This window comes from Amphiura filiformis, chromosome 1 (assembly GCF_039555335.1).
Source record: "Amphiura filiformis chromosome 1, Afil_fr2py, whole genome shotgun sequence".
Lineage (NCBI taxonomy): Eukaryota > Metazoa > Echinodermata > Ophiuroidea > Amphilepidida > Amphiuridae > Amphiura > Amphiura filiformis.
In genome coordinates, this window is record NC_092628.1 from 102,014,406 (window position 1) to 102,037,560 (window position 23,155).

Below are 23,155 nucleotides of genomic sequence, written 5' to 3' on the forward strand. Positions count from 1 at the left end.
CCATGCCAAAAACATGCCCACATTTCAACTCGATTATCTACCAAACTGGTCATAGATCTCCAACAATTTTTGATATGACATAAATGAAAGTGTTACTTACCTAATGTATCCATTTTCAGTCGAGATCTATGACTGGAATTCCTGTAATTCGTTGCCAAATATTGGTATTTTCCTCACTTTGCACCACACAAACCAATGGAAAAAGTTACTTCCGGGTTGCCGAGAAGGCAGGGAAAGTAGGCGGGCTTGTGAGAACAACTTCTAGAATCGTTTGAGTCGGGACGGTAGAAACACCGAGTGCATTAAAAGTAACGAACCCAATGTGGTGGTGTGCTCTGCACATTATTGGTGTGAAATGCTTGCATGCTTGCGTCGAAGTTTATTACGGATCTTGGAAGTGATAAAGTAATTAATAGATCATAAAAAGTAAACAGTGTGCTAAGCTTTAACAAGGATTCCCGATGAAGTAAATGAAGAAAGACATTATTGAATGGCTCAGTCGGAGGGGGCAGAGTCCCAGCAGGTGAGTGTCAGCAAACCCGTTTTCACTCTCTCTTTCAATTCCAACGTCATAGTTAAAATTGTACGTTGCAGCATGTTAACTGCATTGAGTGGGAGTGCCTTTCACCAGACTTTCACTTCAATAATGTAGGTAACCTAGGCAAACCTTAGTTAACACATTTACTAGTCAGCGAATTCGCCGAGACCGGGGCCCCAACACAATGCATATTTACATAGAAATTTGAATTTTTTTCGAGAATAGGTGGGTGAAGGAAACCTACATTTATAAATATGTTTTCTATACTTCACTTGACCCAAATATATGATTTTTTATGGTGATAATCAAGTCGCACATGGAATTTTAGAGGATTTTGATAGCAGTTCCATTAAAAAAGCTGCTATCGCCATGAGACTAAGATCTAGAAACACCCCGAAATGCAGTTTTAGGAACTATTTTTTGGGACGCGGAATTGTGCAGTACCGCCTGCGGTACTGCACACTTCGTTACAGTCCCGCATGCTTGAACTGCACATCCCGACCTGCATTCCGCATGCGGAATGCAGGTCGGGATATGCTTGGACTGTAAAATTTTGGTGCATTTCCGCTGGGGTAGGGGCAATCTTTTTGGATCTTTTGCATGGGGAGTGCAATATTTTTGGTGCATTTCCGTTAGGGGAACTGCAACATTTTTGGTGTTTTTCCGCATGGGGATGTGCAATATTTTTGGTGTATTTCCGCCAGGGGATGTGCAATATTTTTGGTGTTTTTCCGCATGGGGGTGTGCAATATTTTGGTGCATTTCCGTTGGGGATGTGCAATATTTTAGTGCATTTCCGTTAGGGGAACTGCAACATTTTTGGTGTTTTTCCGCATGGGGATGTGCAATATTTTTGGTGCATTTCCGCTAGGGGATGTGCAATATTTTTGGTGTTTTTTCCGCGTGGGGAACTGCAATATTTTTGGTGCATTTCCGGCAGGGGATGTGCAATATTTTTGTGTTTTTTCCGCATGGGGATGTGCAATATTTTTGGTGTATTTCGGCGTGGGGAACTGCAATATTTTGGTGCATTTCGCTAGGGATTTGCAATATTTTTGGTGTTTTTCCGCATGGGGATGTGCAATATTTAAATTATATTAAATTACTATCCTCCGTAAATTGATTGATAATCGATCCACTTGAGAAATTCTCTGTTGGAACTTTAATAGAAAGTGGTCACAATGTCAAGTTGAATATATAATAGTCATCATTAAAGAGGCGTGTGAAATTGATTTTAATAAAATTAATTTTATACAATAACTATTAGCTAGGTTTCTATACTATGCCGACCTTTCGGACACGACTTAATATCCAAGACTCTCTTTTAAATACAAAAATGCGACATTAATTACATGCGACGATCATTGATTGTCTAAAACTAATTACTAAAAAAAGTAAAAACACCTAAGAGCCTGACGTATTTTTCACCACGAATGAAGGCCTACTAAATTTTTGTCACACCTATTTTGTTGCATGTCCGCATGCGGAACTGCAAAATATTTGGTGCAGTTCGAATGCGGTATTTTCGCATGCCAGCGGCGGAACTGTCAAATATTTGGTGTAGTTCGCATGCATTTAATGTGAATGTCGCGTGCTTGTAATGTAATATATTTGGTGCAGGTCCGCATGCGGGATGTACGGTACATGTTTTTTCGCATGTCCGCATGATGAGGGAATGCAAGGCGAGATGCACAGTTCGGATCGTGAGGCCTAATAACACAGTATGTTGTACATGTTTTATTTATTGAAATTTTTAAAGAAGAAAGTCTTGTTCCAAATTTCTGCATATAGTTTCATTGTTGTAATTAAAAAATAAAGTCTTCTCCAAAGGTCGGCAGAGTCAGGCCTAAAATGTGTACACAATTTTATATTAAAATCATTTTCACACGCCTCTTATGATGATTAGTGACTATTATAAATCTACTTGATATTGTTCTATTATAAGAACCCAGCGGACATTCCTCAAGTGGATCAATCATCAATTCACACTGATCTCAAACGCTGCATGCGCATCAATAGCAGCGGCAAGATCAGAAAACAACTTTTAATTTTTATCACAGCATGACCAAGTCAGTATTGGGCACACAGGTATGTCCCGGGGGGACACTTCAAAATGAAATGGATATTGGTGTAGGGCTGACACTTTCGCACTAAGGGGCATCCGGTGAGAGCAAAATGTAAAAAAATATGGGGTCATTGGGTGATACGTGAGAGCATGATTTTTGGCATTCGGTGAGAGCAAAATGTAAAAAATATGGGGTCGTTGGGTGAGAACATGACCTTTTTTTTATATGGAATCTTTGGGTGAGAGCCAAAACAGCGCCTTAAAAAGCGCGAAAATCGAATTTCTCGTTCTAAATGCCGGGTCTAAATGGCTTCAAATTTCATTTTTTTTTTTTTCAAAATAAGTAACAAAATCAGTGATAAATGAAAGTTGCTGTTCAAATTGAACTTGTAAGGGTCTTTGGGTGACAGATCAAATGGAAAAATAGGGGTCTTGGGTGACAGAGCATGTGTTCAGTAAAAAAATATGGGGTCTTTGGGTGACAGCGGCTTGAAAAGGGGGGTCTTAAGGAGGCACACAGGATCACTAATTATCCATTATTAGGGGGCAGTCACTATTTACGCCAGAGGGGGATGGAGGATTGAAGGGGGAACACGAAAAAAAATTCTATTGGGTCACTCCATATCAAATCAAGGAGGCCCCACCTGACCCCCCTCAGATTTGCTTTATATTTTAGTCATATGTTGTACCTGTAAAATATTAACAACCTGCAAATTTGAGGTCTGTAGCTCTTACGGATTTTCTGTGGCAGCCATTTAAAGTTGGAGTAGGGGGTCTAAATTTGGACCCAAAAGTTGCCCTTTAAATAAATTTCATCTTTGGGCGTTTGTGCCTTCTTTATAAAAAGAAAGAGAGGTCTGAAACTTTGCATACACACTAACTGCATGCCCAATTTGTCAAAAAATAAAAATTAAAAACATTCTGTAATTGCTTGGCGTTGTGTCACGGGCTCATTAAATATGCAAGAAAAAATGTAATGTTTTGTAAACTGGCAAGTTTAGCCCCCTAAATTCACATTTTTGTCAGATTAATTATTTTTTGTTGTCACTGATACTATATATAGGATAAATACAATGCATACCCAAAAAATTGGGGTCACAACTCATTTACATTTCGAACAGCGCCCTCACGAAGATGGAATTTATTGCACATTCAACATTTTCAGGGGGCCCAAAGTCGATGTGGTCCACCTTCAAAGTTTATAAAACATCACTTTTGTATAACTACAAGTCTTAAATTACAACTTTGCTAAGTCCCAGTAATTGTATAGGTTGACTTCATATAAAATGACAAGCCCAAAGTTAACCATTTTCTTATGATTGCATGTAGTGCAAAAGGGTGCAAATGTGCGAATTCGGAAGGTTGAAAGTCAAATTGACCCCAATATTGAAAATAAAATGGAAATAAAAGTAAATAGGGCCAATAACTACGCAACTAGTCATTTATTTTCAATATTGTGGCCATTTTGACTTTTAAACCTTCAAGCACATTTGCAGTACATGCAATCATAAGAAAGCGGTCAACTTTAGGCTTGTGGTTTTATATGAAGTCAATCTATAAAATTAATGGGATTGAGCAAAGTTGCAATTTAAGACTAGTAGTCATATAAAAGTGATGTTTTATAAATTTTGAAGGTTGACCACATCGACTTTGGGCCCCATGAAAATGTTGAATTTGCAATAAATTTCATCTTCGTGAGGGCGCTGTTCGAAATGTAAATGTGTTGTGACCCCAATTTTTTTGGGTATGCATTGTATTTATCCTATATATAGCATCGGTGACAACAAAAATAATTAATCTGACAAAAATGTGAATTTAGGGGGCTAAACTTGCCAGTTTACAAAACATCTTCGTGAGGGCGCTGCACTCCAACTTTAAATGGCTACCATAGAAAATCTGTATATATTGAAAGCGAAATGGAAATACAAGTAAATAGGGCCAATAACTACTCATCTAATCATTTATTTTTAATATTGTGGCCAATTTGACTTTCAAGCCTTCGAATTCGGCACATTTGCACTACATGCAATCATAAGAAAATGGTCAACTTTGGGCTTGTCATTTTATATGAAGTCAACCTATACAATTACTGGGACTTAGCAAAGTTGTAATTTAAGACTAGTAGTTATATAAAAGTGATGTTTTATAAATTTTGAAGGTGGACCACATCGACTTTGGGCCCCTGAAAATGTTGAATTTGCAATAAATTTCATCTTCGTGAGGCGCTGTTGAAATGTAAATGAGTTGTGACCCCAATTTTTGGGTATGCATTGTATTTATCCTATATATAGCATCGGTGAAAACAAAAATAATTAATCTGACAAAAATGTGAATTTAGGGGGCTAAACTTGCCAGTTTACAAAACATTACATTTTTCTTACATATTTAATGACCCCGTGACACAACGCGCAATTACAGAATTTTTTTATTTTTTATTTTTTTGACAAAATGGGCATGCAGTTAGTGTGTATGCAAAGTTTCAGACCTCTCTTTCTTTTTATAAAGAAGGCACAGACTCCCAAAGATGAAATTTATTTAAGGGGTAACTTTTGGGTCCAAATTTAGACCTCCATACTCCAACTTTAAAGCCTTAATGTACGATCTTTTTAAATTTTTAGATTTTTCTTTTTTTCTTCTAAAATGATAATATGCAATCATTGTGAAAGTTCCCAATACATTTGGATGCGAAAAACATTGGGAATTTGCAAAGAAACAACATCATAAACTTCACCTCTATCACTCGAAACATCTCGCACTATTTAGATTAGGACAGCGAGTGCGGCCTCAGAGTTAGTCTCCTCTGGCGGCCAGTTTGGTTACGCTCCCTCCACATGTGGAGGAGCGTAACTAAGCTAGTTTTGTCTGAGACTACGGTTTGCGATCGTGGCCGGCATAAAGTCATAATCTAAAATTATGACTTTATGTCGGACCAACAGAAAATCGTCCCGTTTTACTACAAATAGGGCCGAATTTGACAGTTTGCTCATAGATTTAAGTTAGAACATGTGTAAGTATTACAAATATGCCAAAAAATCGGTTTTGAAAAAAATAAAGGTAAATTCTGAAAGAAGATCGTACATTATGACTTTAAATGCCTGCCACAGAAAATCCGTAAGAGCTACAGACCTCAAATTTGCAGGTTTTTAATATTTTTACAGGTACAACATATGACTAAAATATAAAGCAAATCTGAGGGGGTCAGGTGGGCGCCTCCTTGATTTGATATGGAGTGACCCTATTATGATTGGGGGGAACATGAATTATATTTATTCCATTTGGGGAACATGAATTTTTCCCCCAGTATATTAAAATATAAAAAACCACTGTAAAACAGGAAAAGCAGAGTGACAGAGCGGTAGTACATGTTGATATTAAAGCATATGTGCATATTCACTACTTTATTTAATCTTTTGACAGCCTTGGTGGCATGACATGTTTTCTTGGATTACATGTAACATAAAATACAATGTACAAACAAGGCTGATTCACTACTGATTTTTACAGTGAAAGTCAAAATTGTTCCCAGGTTCAGTGCAGGCTACAGGGCCTCGTTCTTTTAATGTGTAAAATGTGCAAATACTTGCAATGTACGTGCATATATGTTAGGTGCTACGCAATTATCACCATGGCCCCGCAGCCAGCACTTTCACCACAAGCTTGAAACAAATTTGAAAGTATTTTCATTTTTGCTTTTGCTACAAATACAGATGTTGTTATTACTATTCTACACCTACAAAACAGCACAGTACACTCTTTCAAAACCATTAAAGTACAAAATACAAAATGTATGTGCAAATCTGAAAGCAGACGGAGAAAAAAGTCTTACAGCCTGACTAACCCAGGAAAATATTAATCATATACAAAAGTATCAATGCACTAACCCACAATTCTAAACTGTTTTCTGGAATGAAAAATGTGTATTATTGATATTATCCAAAAGTAAATTGAATTTTTAACCAGTATATGAAGACAAATATAATTATTACTATTCAAATTTTAATCTTGACAAAGGACAGATCCCACTACTTTTCTTGGCTTGTAAATTACTTTTTGCTGGGGCATGGGGTACGTCAAACCTAAATTTTGTGAAAAATACAAAATGCTGTCAAGTTTTACCTTTCAAAGTTATGTACTCAAATCATACATTTTTGGAAAGCTAGGGCAAGAGTGTTAGACTCAATTTCCGTCATCAAATTTCACACAAACCAATTATTTTTCCAATTAGGCCAAATAAAAAAATGTTTGTCTCAAAGCCCCCGCGCTCATTTAGCAAATGGACACGCATTCGATATCCCACAAATCCAAGTTTTTTTTTATTTTCTTAATTTTATTTTACAAACATCCGAAAATACTGAAAATTTACCCAAAGCGTTTTGCCTTTTGACATTAATTGAAAAAACATTTGAAAAAATCTTTAAAAAAAAATATAAAAAATAACAAAACAATAAAGTTTTTGAAAAATAGGTGGGCTTTGAGACAAACAATTAATTTAAGTTGGCCTTAATAGGCCAAAAAGAAGCAAAATTTAAATTGTTTTATCAACAAATCTAAATTTAACATTGTACAAAATGTGGCCGGGGCCATGAAGGTTTATCAATAGAGTAGACTGAAAATACACAGGTCAAAATTGGCCTGCCCTTTTTAATTTCACCAAGTTCTTCTGCTGTAAATAATAGTATTCAGAATTTTCTCTTCAATAAACAGTGTTGGAAATAACCAGTAAAGCGTAGCAACAAGCTGCACCCTGGGTATGTACACAGCCAGAATCTTCAAAATCAACTGGCAACACAGGTATAATGTTAATCACCTTGAGTCCTACTTGTAGCACCCTCGAGTCGCTTGGTGCACATATTAAACCTGTGTTGCCAGTCACAAGAATCTGCCTGTGAATATAGTACTGTGATATTTAATACATGTACAGGCTAGAGTTCTGTGCACCTGTACTATACTTTTACCAGTAACTTAATTTTATTTTTCTGTTTATATTCCATTTGTGATTTTAAAAGGCCAAGAAAAAAAAACATTTCTTGTACAAACTTATTAAAAAACAAGGGGTACAGTATACAGAACTCTTTCCATGATTATGAATACTCATATAGGCCTATTTCATTATTTTAAAAGAGAGACAATAAAAGTACAAAGTAAAAATACATGAAGACCGTAGTATTGTTTTTTTGTTAGGGAGGGGGAACCTGAATTTTTTACCTGATCGATGGGGGAACCTGAATTTTTTCTGAAGCCAACAGGGGGAACATGAAAAAATTTGAGGGAAAAGTTGGAAAATCCTCCATCCCCCCCCCCTGGCGTAAATAGTGACCGCCCCCTTATTCACCTCATAACTCGAAAACTATTTATGTAAAGTATATAAAAGTATACATTGAACGGAAATGAGCTCATCAATCCATTTAAAATGTCAGTTTTGGGTCAAAAGTACAATTTTCGAGAAAATCCCAAAAAACGGCTTTTTTGACCAAAAATTTTTGGTCCGCCATAAAAAAATTATTTGAAAATCAAAAACTGTAAAACATGAATTTTATTTATTTAGACAAATAAATCTAGAAAGTGTTTTTTTATTTTTTCGAAATTTTGTTTAGTTTTTAAAATATATGCAAAAAATCAGTAAAAACGTATGACCCGTGTTCAAATTTTTGAATCATGGGTGATAAAAAAGTTCTAGGCCCTAATTTAAAAAATGAAAAAACACTATCTAGATTTTGGCCATATCTAAGCGTTTGACTTAAAAACTTACCTCAGTGATGCTTCATTTAGCGCTATGGCGGACCAAAAATGGTTAAAAGTGGTCAAAAGTGAACTTCCCGAAAATCGCGATTTAGAAAAATACAGCGGATTTTAGGTCCATTTTTGAAGATTATTCCATAAATATATAATCCGGTGACTTGTGACGTTTGGTCAAGTTAGAAAATGAGAAAGGGCGTCCAACTGCAGCAGATTGGCATTTTTTGGTGATTTAGAATGTAAAATATACAATTTTACTAAATTATCCGTGGACATTCGGCAGATATTTATCCACATGGTGTAATCATTTTATTTACTGCAGTCTTGTTTCCATGGTGCAGCAGATCTTCCGGCAAGGCGGCGGCAGCGGCGGCAGCGTCAGCGTTTGAGGAGCGACAGAAGCGCAGCGGACAGACAGACAGGTTCTGCGAATAAGTTGCACAGTGCATGGTATAGTGTTGCCGCGAACGAAACCATGATTATTTAAGCACAATTTTGTCCTGTTCCGTACAAAAAAAGATCATGCTCTGTATTGGACATCAGAACATTAAAAGTAGCATAGAATAACTGACAAGCAATTATTTTAGCAGATAATCAGGAAGTTTTATGAAATGAAGAATAAATTGAGACATATTATAATTGTGATTTCTGTTTTGTCCTAATTTTCTTAATTTTGCTTTAAAAATGCAATGTTTTTAATTTATCGTTTTTGGTGATTTTCTTTCCTTTTTTTTTTTTGTTTTGTCCTTTTCTGAACCGCAAACATGATGTTGTTACTACTCGTTGCTTTTTTCTTTTTAGTTAGTGCTTGAGAGGCACCACAACGGCCCGTCCGCGCCAATGAGATTTTAACGCCCGTTATAGCTAGGCCTACACCACAGGAATCCCAAGTAAAATTTGAAAAGATTCTGATGTGTCGCATTACTCAATATTCCATTTTTGTTATTGTAATTGTTTGTTGTTATCATATTTTATTTTTAACTTTTTACGGAATATCAAACACGTACAAAGGTCATAGGCCTATTACAGGCCTAAAGCTACAATAAAGTTGTAAAATATTTTGTACCGCATAAAAAGTGAATAAAATACAACAACAAAAATAAAAAAAGTGTGTCTGTTGTTGTTTTCAATCAAATAAACGTAAAAATTGGGGTAAAAGTTGTAATATGTCTTGAATAAACTTCTTGTAAAACGGACAAAAAGTAGGCCAAAATACGGTAGTGATCGCGATTGGCGACTCAGCGCCTCAATCAGCAATCACCTCGCCCATCCAGTTTATCATGTGTGCGTGTCTTTGCTAGCTGTATACGCCGCAGTACGCGTTTCGAGAACGCGATATATTGCGGGAAAACAATGATTTATTTGCTTTTGCATTTTGGCGAATTTTTAATGAAAAAGGGTCTTTAAAATAGCTTTTCTTATGGTTCAAATTTTAAGATTTCTTTAAAATCTATTAATGACAAGATAAAATACGGTTTGAAGATGACATTAGTGATGAAAACTCAATTTTGGCCATGTAACACTTCAGTGATCCTGTGTGCATCCTTAACAGCCCTACATACGCGTCACCTCCAAAGTGGGAGTGCCCCCCGGAGGTCTGTCTGGTCTACCTGGAGAATTTTTAAGATTAAAAAAAAACCTTTTAATTTTTTTGTGTGTGTGCATAAAATGTATACAATATACGAGCGGTCATATTAGTATAATCAAGACAATATGGAGGCACGCGGAATATTTGGTACAATTACGCATTGGTTATACTAGTGAAAATTTATAACTACAAAATATTTGGTGCAGTTCCGCATGCGGTAACAGCCGCTTTTAATATACATTTCATCATGCTAAATACAATTATTAGTTGATTATATAATAGTATATACATTTCATCATGCTAAATTAAATTATTATCCTAAATTGATAATCGATCCACTTGAGAAATTCCCCTTTGGAACTTTAATAGAAAGTGGTCACAACGTCAAGTTGAATATATAATAGTCATCATTAAAGAGGCGTGTGAAATTGATTTTAATAAAAATTAATTTCATACAATAACTATTAGCTAGGTTTCTATACTATGCCGACCTTTCGGACAAGACTTTTCAAAACTCTCTTTTAAATACAAATAATGAAACGGAAAGTAAAAGCGATAGTGGGCCTAGGCCTAATATTGAATTAATATTCATATCTACATGCGAATATGCGGATACATGCGACGATCATTGATTGTCTAAAATTCCATGATCTTGATCCTATTTTTATCGATATACATCGATCACTTATCGGATTAAGTATTGGACACAATAGATGAAGTATTTGATTGACAAGGTTGGGCAGCTTCTAACATGAATAAAATGCACACAATGTCAAGTTTATTACAATGGTCACTAAATAGATTCATCACAATAGCCACTTATCATTAAGCGGCGATGCGATAATATTTTTAATAATTATAATAAAATACTATAGACGTTAAAGTTTATAACACTAATACAGCAAATGAAGCAAAACTCACAATAGGCTAATAGTCAAAGTAAAACGATAGTAATATTAAAGAAATTTATATATGCATGTGATAATATTTTCTACGCCGCAGGGCCTACAATTAAAAAACAAAACAAATAAAACCAAAAACAATTCGAACAAAAACCGTTCATTTACTTCATTATGCGGAACTACACCAAAAATGTTGCAGTACCCCATGCGGAAAGACACCAAAAATATTGCAGTTCCCCATGCGGAAAAAAACCCAAAAATATTGCACATACCCTAACGGAAATGCACCAAAAATATTGCACATCCCCTAACGGAAATGCACCAAAAATATTGCAGTTCCCCATGCGGAAAAAATCCAAAAATATTGCACATAGGCCTACCCTAACGGAAATGCACCAAAAATATTGCACATCCCCATGCGGATAAACACCAAAAATATTGCACATCCCCTAACGGAAATGCACCAAAAATATTGCACATCCCCATGCGGATAAACACCAAAAATATTGCACATCCCCCAAAAATATTGCAGTTCCCCATGCGGGACTGCACATCCCGACCTGCATCACCGCATGCGGTACTGCACAGCCCGAGCTGCGTCACCGCATGCGGGAATGCACGTCGGGATGTGCAGTCCCGCATGCGGAAGTCGTGACGGAAGGTGCAGTTCGCATGCGGGACTGATATGGCGAAGTGTGCAGTACATACGCGGTACTGCACAGATACCAGTCGCTTTCAATACCTGGTTTTAGGGAATTTTGCTAGCTGAATCTTTTTGATGAAAGTCAATCTTTGACAAGATGTAACTTTGCTACGGAAAGTGCTATGAAAAAAAAGGTTTTCAGTTTTGGCTTAGTTTACTCAAGGGCTTTAATTTGATATATAAAACGATGCAATTTGATGTCAAATTTGAATTCACCTAGTATACCTAAATAATGTCATGCCAAATGATGCAATGTTTATTTACTTGTATTTGTTGTAATGCACGAATGCTAGTCCGAATAATTGGTCTCAGATAGATCGACAAAATATTCATTTACTGACATGATGATGATGATCTTGTTCTACTCTCATGACTCTCTAGGACTAGGTCTGAACTGTTTGCATTCAAAATGATCTTGATGGCAAACTGGACAATAGTCTAGAGCACATGGTACCACTTTGACAGAGCTTTTTAATACCCTATTCTTATTGTATGAAATTGAATCACTCCATTGTGGACCATCCTTCATCATGTACGTCTACGTCTACGTGTAGGTATGCCAGGTGAATTTAAATTTGCCATCAAACTGCATCATTTTATATATCAAATTAAAGCCCTTGAATAAAGAAAGCCAAAACTGAAAACCTTTTTGTCATAGCACTTTCCGTGGCAAAGTTACATCTTTTCAAAGATCTACTTTCATCAAAAAGATTCTGCTAGCAAAATTCCCCAAAACAGCATTACGGGGGTGTTTCTAGATCTTAGTCTCATGAAGATAGCAGCTTTTTTTAATGGAACTGCTATCAAAATCCCTCTAAAATTCCATGTGTGAGTGTCTCATCACCATAAAAAATCATATATTTTGGTCAAGTGAAGTATAGAAAACATATTTATGTAGGTTTCCTTGACCGACCTGTTCTTGAAAAAAATTGAAATTTCTATGTAAATATGTATTGTGTTTGGTCCCCGGTCTAGGCGAATTTTGCTGACTAGCAAATGTGTTAACTAAAGTTTGCCTGGCATACCGGTCATGTCCTTCTGATACTTGAGTGTTTAGACACGAACAGTTTTGACAGGTCTTTTGTCTACCTCTCTCAGTCTATGTTTGTAAACACACTTGCCAAGGATAAATATTGTCATCCTTGCTGAATAGGAAAGTAACAGCGTTACTCCCCATTCCAGAAAATACAGCACTATTTTTTTAGGATTAAAAAAATATTATCAAGTTCTGTCAAATAAAACATAGCTCAATCCTAATCATTCATTTGTCCTAACTGGAGATAAAAGAAAAAGTTCACTGTTTCACTAATTTCTTGAAAAAAGAACCAAAATTCAAAAACATGCATTTCCGGCATTTATTCTGACAAACTCTAATCTCTAAGCTCTAATCTTCACTTTTTTGTGTTGCTTTAAATTAAAATGGTTGGTTTAAAGAATGAAACATGTCTTTTCCAAAAATTAGAATGCATTAACTGAAATTAGTCTTAGTAGGCCTACACTTCACTGGTCTTTTAGACTATGCCATAGTCGAATTTTATTAAAAATATGTTATTATTAGTCATGATGAACCCATTTCGTTGAACTCAAAATTATACTGATGTTTATTACAATTAAAGTATTCAATAGTAAAATGGTCATAAAGAGTTAAAAATATCAGATGATTAGTGACAATTAAAGTAATTGAATGCAACATTATCTTGCATAATTATAATGGCTCACTTAAATAGGCCTACTGAACAATTCTGATTTTGGAATCTACCAGTTTATTGATAGCGAACCCCGAAAATTCGACTATGGACTTTGAATTGTAAGCAGAACTTTACCCCCTGGACTTTGCTCTCTAAAAAACACTGTCAAGCATACTTGTTTATCAGTCCATTAACCACAAGTAAGCGCTAGATGTTTGATGAGAGATTAACTTTCGGCGTCAACACAAAAGCGCCGCCAAATACCACAGACACAGTTGTGTGCGGTGTAGTTAATGGTAATGGGCGGGCCCAGAAGATTTAAACCATAGCGAGATATGGGCGACCAATCACAAGGCAGATCCATTTAAAGATGCATTACATCATGGCCAATTTTAGTTAGGCCAGAAATTGGCCTAACTCTCCATAGAGTCCCGTGTTAAAAATCTTAACCGCAAGGCAAAGTCAGTAGTCTACTTGGGAAGCTAACAAAGAGAGGGAGTAGGGTGACTGCAAAGATCAGATGTGAAAATCTATCAATTGTGCACACATTAATTAAATCAAGAGTTTTAAGCTTAAATACAATATCCAGAGTATTCACAATGGGCAAGTGGACTACGGGGTAGTCTACTGGTCTTTGAGCTTGATTGTCACAGCATACAAAAAACACCCTAAAAACTGATGTTTTTGGCCCTTATTTCCAAAAATTGGCTAAATATTAAAATTTGACTTTTATTGCTAATTAGGACTAACTAAAGGATTAAGGATTTTAGCTATGTTTCATTTGGCAAAACAGAATAATATTTTTTTTATTCCAAAAAAATTAGTTCTGTATTTTTCTGGAATAAGGAGTAGTACAGCACTGCATGAATGCCAAAATATGATGCTTGGAATTTCAAGTTACCTTTGATGACCATGCCTGCTGGCTGTTGAATACAGTAGTACTAGCATTGATGCTATAGTTTTCAGCACAGTACTTCAGGGGTCTGCCAATTTGGCGCAGTTTGTGGCGTATGTATTACGTAAGTTAGGTTCTGATTGGCTAATTGAATCACGTCATCATCACATCGGCACCTCATTTGTTGGTCAAGCTGTGTAGCATCGTGTGACCTAGTTCTATTTACGCAATAATCAAACAGAGCAGACAGACACCACTGAAGTAATTTGCTGAATAGTATAGCTAAGGCATGGACATTTTCAATGATTTTGCAGGACATCTATGATCTTGCTAAATTGTCAGGTCTTGACTCAAGACTTAAGCTGAATTTATACTCTGTCGATGAGCGATTGGTATTTGACCAATGAGTTCCTCGCTTCTCCCAACTCAATAAAAAGCGCACTATGGTACCTCATTGGCTAAAAACTAAGTGCTATTGCTCAGCGATATAGTATAAATTCAGCTTTATAATCATGGATCTGGATAAATTATAACCTCATCCTCATGAATATGATGCATGTGATCCAATCATATGTTATTAATTGTAAACACACAAATGCAATGGAGGTCATTAATATGTCCCAATTGACTGCAAAGTGCGTAATTGCTCAAATATTATATTGCGCACAATAACCTGCATTTGTGACTTTGTGTACATTGTTTAAACACGCAAACAAGCATGTGTAATTACTGCGAGTAAGCCCACTTGATTGCGTATTAAATATGTTAAAACAGTGAACTGAAGATACATTTTTCAACAGTATTTTTTTGTTATTTTCATGAAACAAATTTGTAAAATGATGGTAATGAATGACAATAATAACTTTGCACCATCTGCTCTATGGTCATTGGGTGTAGTCATCGGGGGTTGTTTTGGGCCTCTGTATTTTTCCTGCGGAGTAATATTGGTATTCCACAAGGTATAATCTTAGGACCTTTATTATTTATCATTTTTGTAAATTCACTTCCAAACTAAGCTATAATGTATGCAGATGACACAACTTTTATAGTTCTAATGATGTCAATGGCGCAATTCGTCAGTCAGAATTAAATGAAAATTTGTCTATTGTTGCCTCTTGGTTGAATGAAAACAATCTCACTTTGAATATTAAGAAAACAGAACTCATGACAGGCATTTAGCTGTCAGAAAAGTACACTCCATGTAGAGGCCAATGTTTCGATCTCTAGTACGTCTTGGTTGGGAAATGTACATTTGTAGCTCAGTAGCTTGTCTGCCCGCTTTAGACTTGATTTATAGGTTAATGAATGCATATCACTTGTTAATAAATAAATAATAAATAAATAAATTTTGGATTTATAAAGCGCCTTTTTCTAGATCTTAGAGGACTCAAAGCGCTGTAATTTCGCTGCAATGGTGAATCATCACAATCAGATCCCATCAACTAGGCTGCTGCCGAACGGTGCACACCTATCCGCATTTAGATTGTAACATCCACCAATTATCTGTGCAGCTCCCCAAATTCCATTGGAAACCGGAGATCCCGGAGAAAACCTGCGAGGCTGCGAGAGCGAGCATGGAATCGGGATAAACCAAGTGCACATGAGTCCTTGGGCTGCGCCGGGGCTTGAACCCGGGACCTCAGTGGTGCAAGGCGAGGAACTACCGCTCGCCAACTCGCCTCCCTGTTGGTAGACTGGCCCCCAGTCTCGGTTCTGGATAATGTAACAATAAATAATTACATAATGTCCTATGAAAAAAATGCCAAAGTCCTGTAACCCCCCTTATTTTCTTCAGTGCCAAAAACCCATTCCATCTTCATCCACAAATCGACGCCACTGATTACACACACAGTCAACCATGCAGCAATATAGAAATATACTCGTATTATAATTGAACGCGAAAGTCCATTGAGCGCTGATTCCTCGACTGGTCCAATCTGTTAGAGATCTCCCTTCCAAATAATCGTTCAACGAAGCACGGTGATTCTGATGTCAATTACGAAAGCCCTGCCCCAGTTTCAATTCAAATATGGTAGCACAAACCTATGCCGCGGGATGCGACGTAAGATCGGATGGGACACTTGTCAACAACTGAGAGGTATTGAGCTCAACTGGCATGCATCTGATAGACCCATGGTACACGCAATAATAAAAGGCAACCACTCGACTCGGACTTAGGCCTATTGTCCATATTGCGTATATTATCGCGTTCGGTTTGCACATGTTTGCACATTATTTAGCTGGGGAAGACTTCAAATATCCCGTGGTGCCAAGCTGCGTTGATTGGTCGGATACAATATCCTTGTTTTAGTCGCTTACACAAGCGTTAATGTAGTGAAAACATGGGCGTGGTATATAGAAAGATTGCGTGACCCCAAATCTGTAAAAGTGAACTCCCACAAAATGCTGGGAACTGGAAGGCAAATTGCTTACAGACTGGGAGGGTCCATAGTCTGTCCATGTATTGGGTTGATTTTTAATGCTATGTAATCTACATTACCAGTCATTCTCCATGGACCCGAGGGAGGGTCTACCCTGTTGGGAGTGAAATTGTACAAAATAATGCACACATACTGAGATGTTGATGCGTCTAATGCACGAGCCCTGAGGTCCCGGGCTCAAGCCCCGGCGCAGCCCAAGGACTCATGTGCACTTGGTTTATCCCGATTCCATTGCTTTTGTCATTTACCATACCAAAGATGAAAAGTCTTGGGGCAAGTGCAATTTGCTCAATGCATGAATAATCATGTATTTTTTATGTTTTTTAAATGTTTTTCCAGTTTTATATGTTTGCCCTGCATGATCTGACCTGGACTTATTGTATTCCTTTATTTTTTAATGGTTTTACAGGGGTCGATTTAGCCACTGTCCCCAGCCTGTAGTTTTCTCGGCGGGCAAGGAGTTTTAAGTGGGCCAGTTGAGATTTTGGCATACATTGTAATTATGATCATGACATGTTACAATATTAGAAACATAATGAAGTTGATAAATAATATTCTGCTACTTCTTATTTTGTAATTTGTTGAAACATATTCTCCAATTTTTATGATCAAAATTTATCGTATTCGATCATTATTTGTGCTTCAGTGACAATACTGACTTTTGTTTGCATTCTATTTTTAACTTGGAGTGGGATGGTTGTCGCATAATTGAGCAAAAGCAGGACCCTAATAATATATTAGGTGAATAATATCCAAACAGCAGTAAGTACTACGCACACTGTCTCTGCTATATTGCAGTATATTTGGAAAGAAATCCCTGTTTAAGCCAGGCCTAAACTGAACTTGTTAAAACTTAATACGAGCCAAAGACAGATTGATCCGCAAAAAATTGTTGAACAAATCTTGCCCAGTGGATTTGACCTTGGGCTAGCTGGAAACCTTCCCAGCTGCTCCTTATGTCGACCCCTGGGTTTATATATATTTTGATTATAATGTGATGTGATTCTCGATTTTAGGCATCCAAGCTTTCTGCAGAAGTGGAACCATTTATACCTGGGCAGCCACAGCAACCTGGGCATCCGCAGTGGAGCAACAACAAACAACAGCAGCTTTCTAATCATTATCACAACCAACATCATCTACAACATGTGAATAACCATCAGATGTCAGGGGGTTACCCCAAACCCCCACCCACAAGTCAACAAATGGGGGCTCCCCCTGGTGGTGGTCGTCAGCTGACTGAGTTACCACGGTACATGACCAGCTGCTATCCATTCGTCCAAGATAGGTAAATATGAATATGTTAATGTTAATTTTGTTAATGTTAATTTTGTTATTGCTATTTTTGTTGTTGTTGTCGTCGTTGTTGTTATATTCAGAAGCAAAACCTCTTGCTATCACAAGTGTTTGAGCCTGTGTCTTAGAAATGATGGTGATGCAGGTGTCCTATGAGCCAACTGCAATATATTTACAAGATTTCAATAATATTTATATACATAGATAGATTGGGGGGGGGGGTGCTCAAATTACATTTTGACAGAGGTGTGCTGCTGGAACTCGTGAAACCCCTACCATGTTAAGATATTTGTATGCCTCCACTGGAGGTATTATGTTCCCTGGTTGTCTGTCCCTCAATGTGTCTGTCCATCTGTCCGAGGTGGCAAGTGCACAGTGCTCACAATGGAGGCTGACGACAATTGAGCACAAATAACCATGACGTCATTGCCACAGACAATTTTGGCGCGGGAATTTTGAATATCGTATATGTATGTCGAAAGCTGGCTGTTTTTATTCGTTTTTATGGTCAATGTGAGTTTGTTTTAAATAAAACCATGTGATTTGTGCTTGAAAATTGTTAAATTCTTACATATAAGGCATAATGTCGTGATTGCCAGAGTGTTCCTTTAATGGTTCTTTAGGAGAGTAGAGAAGATTTCTCTATTAGCAATAAGTTAACAAGCTAATTAGCAATTAGTGAGGAAAGCCTGTCTCAACAATCGTAAATGAACTATTTGCTTAATTATAAATTGGTTCTTTAGGAAAATAGAGAAGATTTCTGTATTTCTAATGCTTCCTATTTGGGGCTTGGTTGGTGACTTGGGCGAGTCTGTGTGTCTAGTCATACAATGTATAGTCACAGTCAATGTTCTGTCAATTTCCTCCCAAGTTATTGGTGAGGTTCAAATACCACTATGGGTCACAATGGCCTCATCCCAAAGGCATAGTCCAATAACCTCAATTAAACAATCATAGTGCCAAATTTGACCTCAAGTTTCAGAGTAGGAGTTTTTGTACCCAAATTTTCAAAGGTCATTCAATGAATGCGCAAATGTATTGGGGTTAAAGAACTGTGCCTTGATAGATGACCATGTTGTGGATCCTAGTGTACATTGAAACATCTTGTAAGCCAAGTCTCTCTTGGAGGTACCACTTCCTTCCTTTTACTTCATATTGGACAAATGTAACATGCTATACATAGTAAGATTTTTATAAGGCAAAAAAAAAAAAAAAGGTTTGTCTCAAAGCTCACAAGAAATTTAAAAACAAATGCAAAATGCGATTTAAAAAAAAAAATTTTATTCCCGACTTTTTTCATGATGGTATTTTGTGTAAAAAGTCTGATTTTTCGCCGATTTTTTCTGGAAAAAACTAAAAAAATTTTTTTTTGAAATAAAATTTTTTTAGCATTTCTTTTTTGTCAAATCGCATGCGATTTTACAAGCAGCGTGCAAGCTTTGAGACAAACCTTTTATTTTTTTTGGCCTTATGACCCATTTGTTTTTTTCAATCTCATGAGCTGTTGATTGCAGTTGTTATTTATATATTTATTTATTTAACAACATTTTACTCAAGTTAGACTATCTTTTGAATAAAGTGCTCAATCCCAAAAGGGAGAGCGTATAAAAATTCGCTCCTGTTTTGCAGTTGAGCACTTTCTGACTATCTCCGATAGACAGACTGACTCTGAATAGACTTTGGCTGTGTTGGCACCATGGAATGTATATTCTTTCACATTCCCAAGTGATGGTAGTCCACCCAAAGCATTTCATCGTGTCGTCTGACGATTGCCTTTTTAGGCATGAAACTCAGAGTAACGACTACCTATTCTGGAAGGTCTGTTCTTTGAATATTTATTTATTTATTTATTTATTTATTTATTTATTTATTTATTTATTTATTTATTTATTTATTTATTTATTTATTTATTTATTTATTTATTTATTTATTTATTTATTTATTTATTTATTTATTTATTTATTTGGAAAATAGTATTTACTTTTAATTAATTAAGGAAGGAAATGTACTTGTTTATCTACTGCAGAAGGTTGGGTGTTTGTTTGATGCTAAATAGATTGATTATTCAGGCAATTTTGTGAAATTAGGAATGTTATGAAATTAATCTATGAAAGTACATTTTAATGTTCTATGCAAATTAGAAATGTGCAAAGTTTATGTTAAAAGTGAAAACATGGCTGTTGATAGTCTGCACATGTTTATGTCAATTTTGCTATTTAAAAACAGTGCAAGAGGCTGTGAAAATTGTTTATATGATATCAGTGGTGTGCTGAAAAGTTGGGGAGAATTATTTTTGAACAGTCTGGGGACCTGAGAACTGTGGCTGAGACTTTGGAGAGAGTCAAGAATTTAGGAAGTTGAGACCTGTGGCCCCCATTTTAGAAAAGCTGCGGATGCCACTGTTTGATATATAATTCTCCTTTCTCTTTTATATGTTACAGTTCAACAGGTGCTGCACCAAGAGCTCCTGATGCAAGGTGGCCAAGCTACCCCCCACCACAACCACCGTACCATCAGTCTGCCCCTCCCCCACAATATCCCCCTCCCCCATCCCAACATCATGTACCACAAAGTCAACCAACACCTCAAGTAACACAGCACCATGCAATGCCAAATGGCCCGCCAACTCATGATTATTACTCATCTCCCACGTTTCCCCCTCCTGCTATGCCTCCCCAAATACCTCCACATTCCCAACCCCAAACCCAGCATCCTTCTTATTCTCAAACTCCCTATCCACAGTATCCACCACATCCTTATGGATCTGCACAACAAGCTCCAACACAAATGCAGTTACCTCCTCAAAGTGTACCACAAGGATCAGTTCATGGTCCACCAGCTGTACCACAAGGTCCAGTTCATGGTCCACCACCTCAGTTTCAAGTTCCCCCTACTTACCCAGGGTATTATCCCAATTACCCTCCTACGTCAGTGGTTGGAAGTCACTACCAAGGAGGCCAGCCATCATATCAAACACCAACTCAAGGAGGGGGGCAGTACCCTGCCAATAGAAGTTACAATAACTCAAGGCAGAGTAGGGTGATGGTAAGTATTTGTTTTTAAATGTTACCACTTTATTGTTCACAGACATGGTGTAGCATCATAGGGATACAGGAGGAATCTTAAAAATTGAGTCAAAATTGGACAATTCCATAGAAAAAACAACAAACGACCGGTGCCCCCTCAGTCATACCCAGTATCCTTCAATCTTCAAAGGTGAATCCTTTTGCAGCCAGTCAGTTCTGGTGATCCACTGGTTCAGAGGGTACTACTTCAGGTGTAGTTTACTTGAGTACTGTTGCATTGTAATAATTTTGCTGGTAGAGGTTAACTTTCTATGTTTGTTGGAAGAATGATTTGATATCTAGGTAAGACTATAGTCCTGCCAGCAAGACTTCAGTCTTTATCATAAACATAATGACATATACGGACCTGAAGTCTTGCAGCGGTATATAGGGATGCACTGTACGTTTAAGAAATCCAAACTTCAAGCATCAATACCTTGTATTTGTCAGTTTTACCTCAGAGATGCTGTAGACCCTCTCTACACAGTGTAGAAACATCACAAGTAGAATGCTGCTCAATATGATAAATCCAAATCATGAAAATCAAGACATTTTGCAGAGCAATATTTTGACCACTTTTGCACTATAAAGTAAATTACTCCCATGAAGATTGCAGGTTTTGCCAACCCTGGGAATTTTGAACCCACCCAAAAGATGAGATCAATGTTGATCAATTACCTCAACTTTGGGAGTATAGACTAGTACAGTGGGATTAAAATCATCCAAGCATGCCCAAACCCTGGTACAATGGGATTAAAATCGTCAGTGCATGCCCAAACTGTCCTTGAGAGAGTTCCTCAGCTGCATCCTTAGAGCCCAAAAGGAGCCCACATATTGTGATGTTTCTTATTTGTGGAAAAGATAATAATAGAGTGAACTGTAACTCTAGGTACGACAAGTTACAGTTACTGGAACTAGGTAAGACTAGCACAGGTAGGCAAAAAACAAAACAATGTTCGCTTTTCCTTTCCCAACCGACCCTAATCTTGAATTTCTGCTGAGAAAAGTGTTTACTGTACAAAAGAATACCAACCCTATAAATTTTGGAAATTACAGAAAAAGTTGCTTCCTTTACTTTCAGAAACTGTGAACAAACTGAATCCTAAAGTATTATAGCATGCCGCCATAGTTCATCCACGGTCCCGGGAGTGTTGTTCAAAGAAATTGTGGTATAATTGTAACTTTATTATTTTATTTTAAATTATGACATCAACATTAACAGTCTAAAGATTTCAATTAACCCCACAAAATCTGTGAATTTGTTTTTTAGTCCTGTATTTATGATGATCATGTTAATTATTTGGATTTTGTAATCGACAATATTGTTTCGAACTCACTAAAGGGAAATCAGAAATATTGTTAAGTTTAAAACAATTTTGTATCTTTGATTATCACATTTATGTGAATGTAATTGTACTGCATAGTGAAATGGACTTCAAAACAGTACACAGTAGCCCTATCCATACCATGCATAAATTTAAGATTGATTGGGAAGGGGGATGTGAGTCCAACTCACTCAAGCCAATGTTAATAATATGTCAAAACCAGCAGCCAATACCTGTACCCCTTAGATTTGACTTTAGACCTTATTTGTTGAAATTGGTTAAGAATTAAAGAAATGGTGTTCAAAAAATCAAGGAAGGATTACAAATGTTGTATTTTAATGTTCTAATCAATGGAAAGCACTGCAAGAATGCTTTGTGTACAAATCAAAAGGGAATGCAGTGGAGCAAGCTGCAACTTGTGAATTTGCATCTTCCTTAGGATTCTGGATCACATTTTCTTTATTTCTTGACCAAATTCAATGAGTGAGGTTTTAAATCCGAGATAAAAGATGCAGCTATTGGCTGCTAGTTTAATTATGACATTATGTCTTTGTTTAGGACAGGGGTGAAAATAACTGGTACCCCAATTCCTTTGCTGTCTGTATGCAATACATTGTATGTAGACTGCCACCTATTCACTGAAGGCTGTTTAGAGGGAGAACAAAACACTATACTTGTAGAATTTAATTCTTGTTTTATCTATAATGGAAGTGCCTTTCCTCTGTTCTATTTTAGTAACTACAAGGTCCCATTTCACAGCATTTCATACAACTATTTATAACAAAAAGTTGTAAGATTTGTGTGTGGGGGTGTTTGTGTATGTCTAGCTATAATGTAGGTAATGTCTACTCTTTGTGTGAACAAGCTAGGAGAGGCAGTATTCAGGATGGTATGATAATTCACATGTTCCTGT

General features: G+C 36.8%; 1 protein-coding gene across 1 annotated transcript in view; it reads left to right on the forward strand.

The window, feature by feature from the left end:
- Positions 1–369: 369 nt before the first annotated feature.
- The window catches only part of LOC140161024 (uncharacterized), a 42,805-nt gene continuing 20,019 nt past the window's right edge, over positions 370–23,155 (forward strand). The window contains exons 1-3 of the mRNA XM_072184405.1: positions 370–523; positions 17,573–17,844; positions 20,294–20,897. Coding sequence (XP_072040506.1) covers positions 491–523; positions 17,573–17,844; positions 20,294–20,897 — 909 coding nt within the window. The 5' untranslated portion in view covers positions 370–490. The remainder of the gene's footprint in view (positions 524–17,572; positions 17,845–20,293; positions 20,898–23,155) is intronic.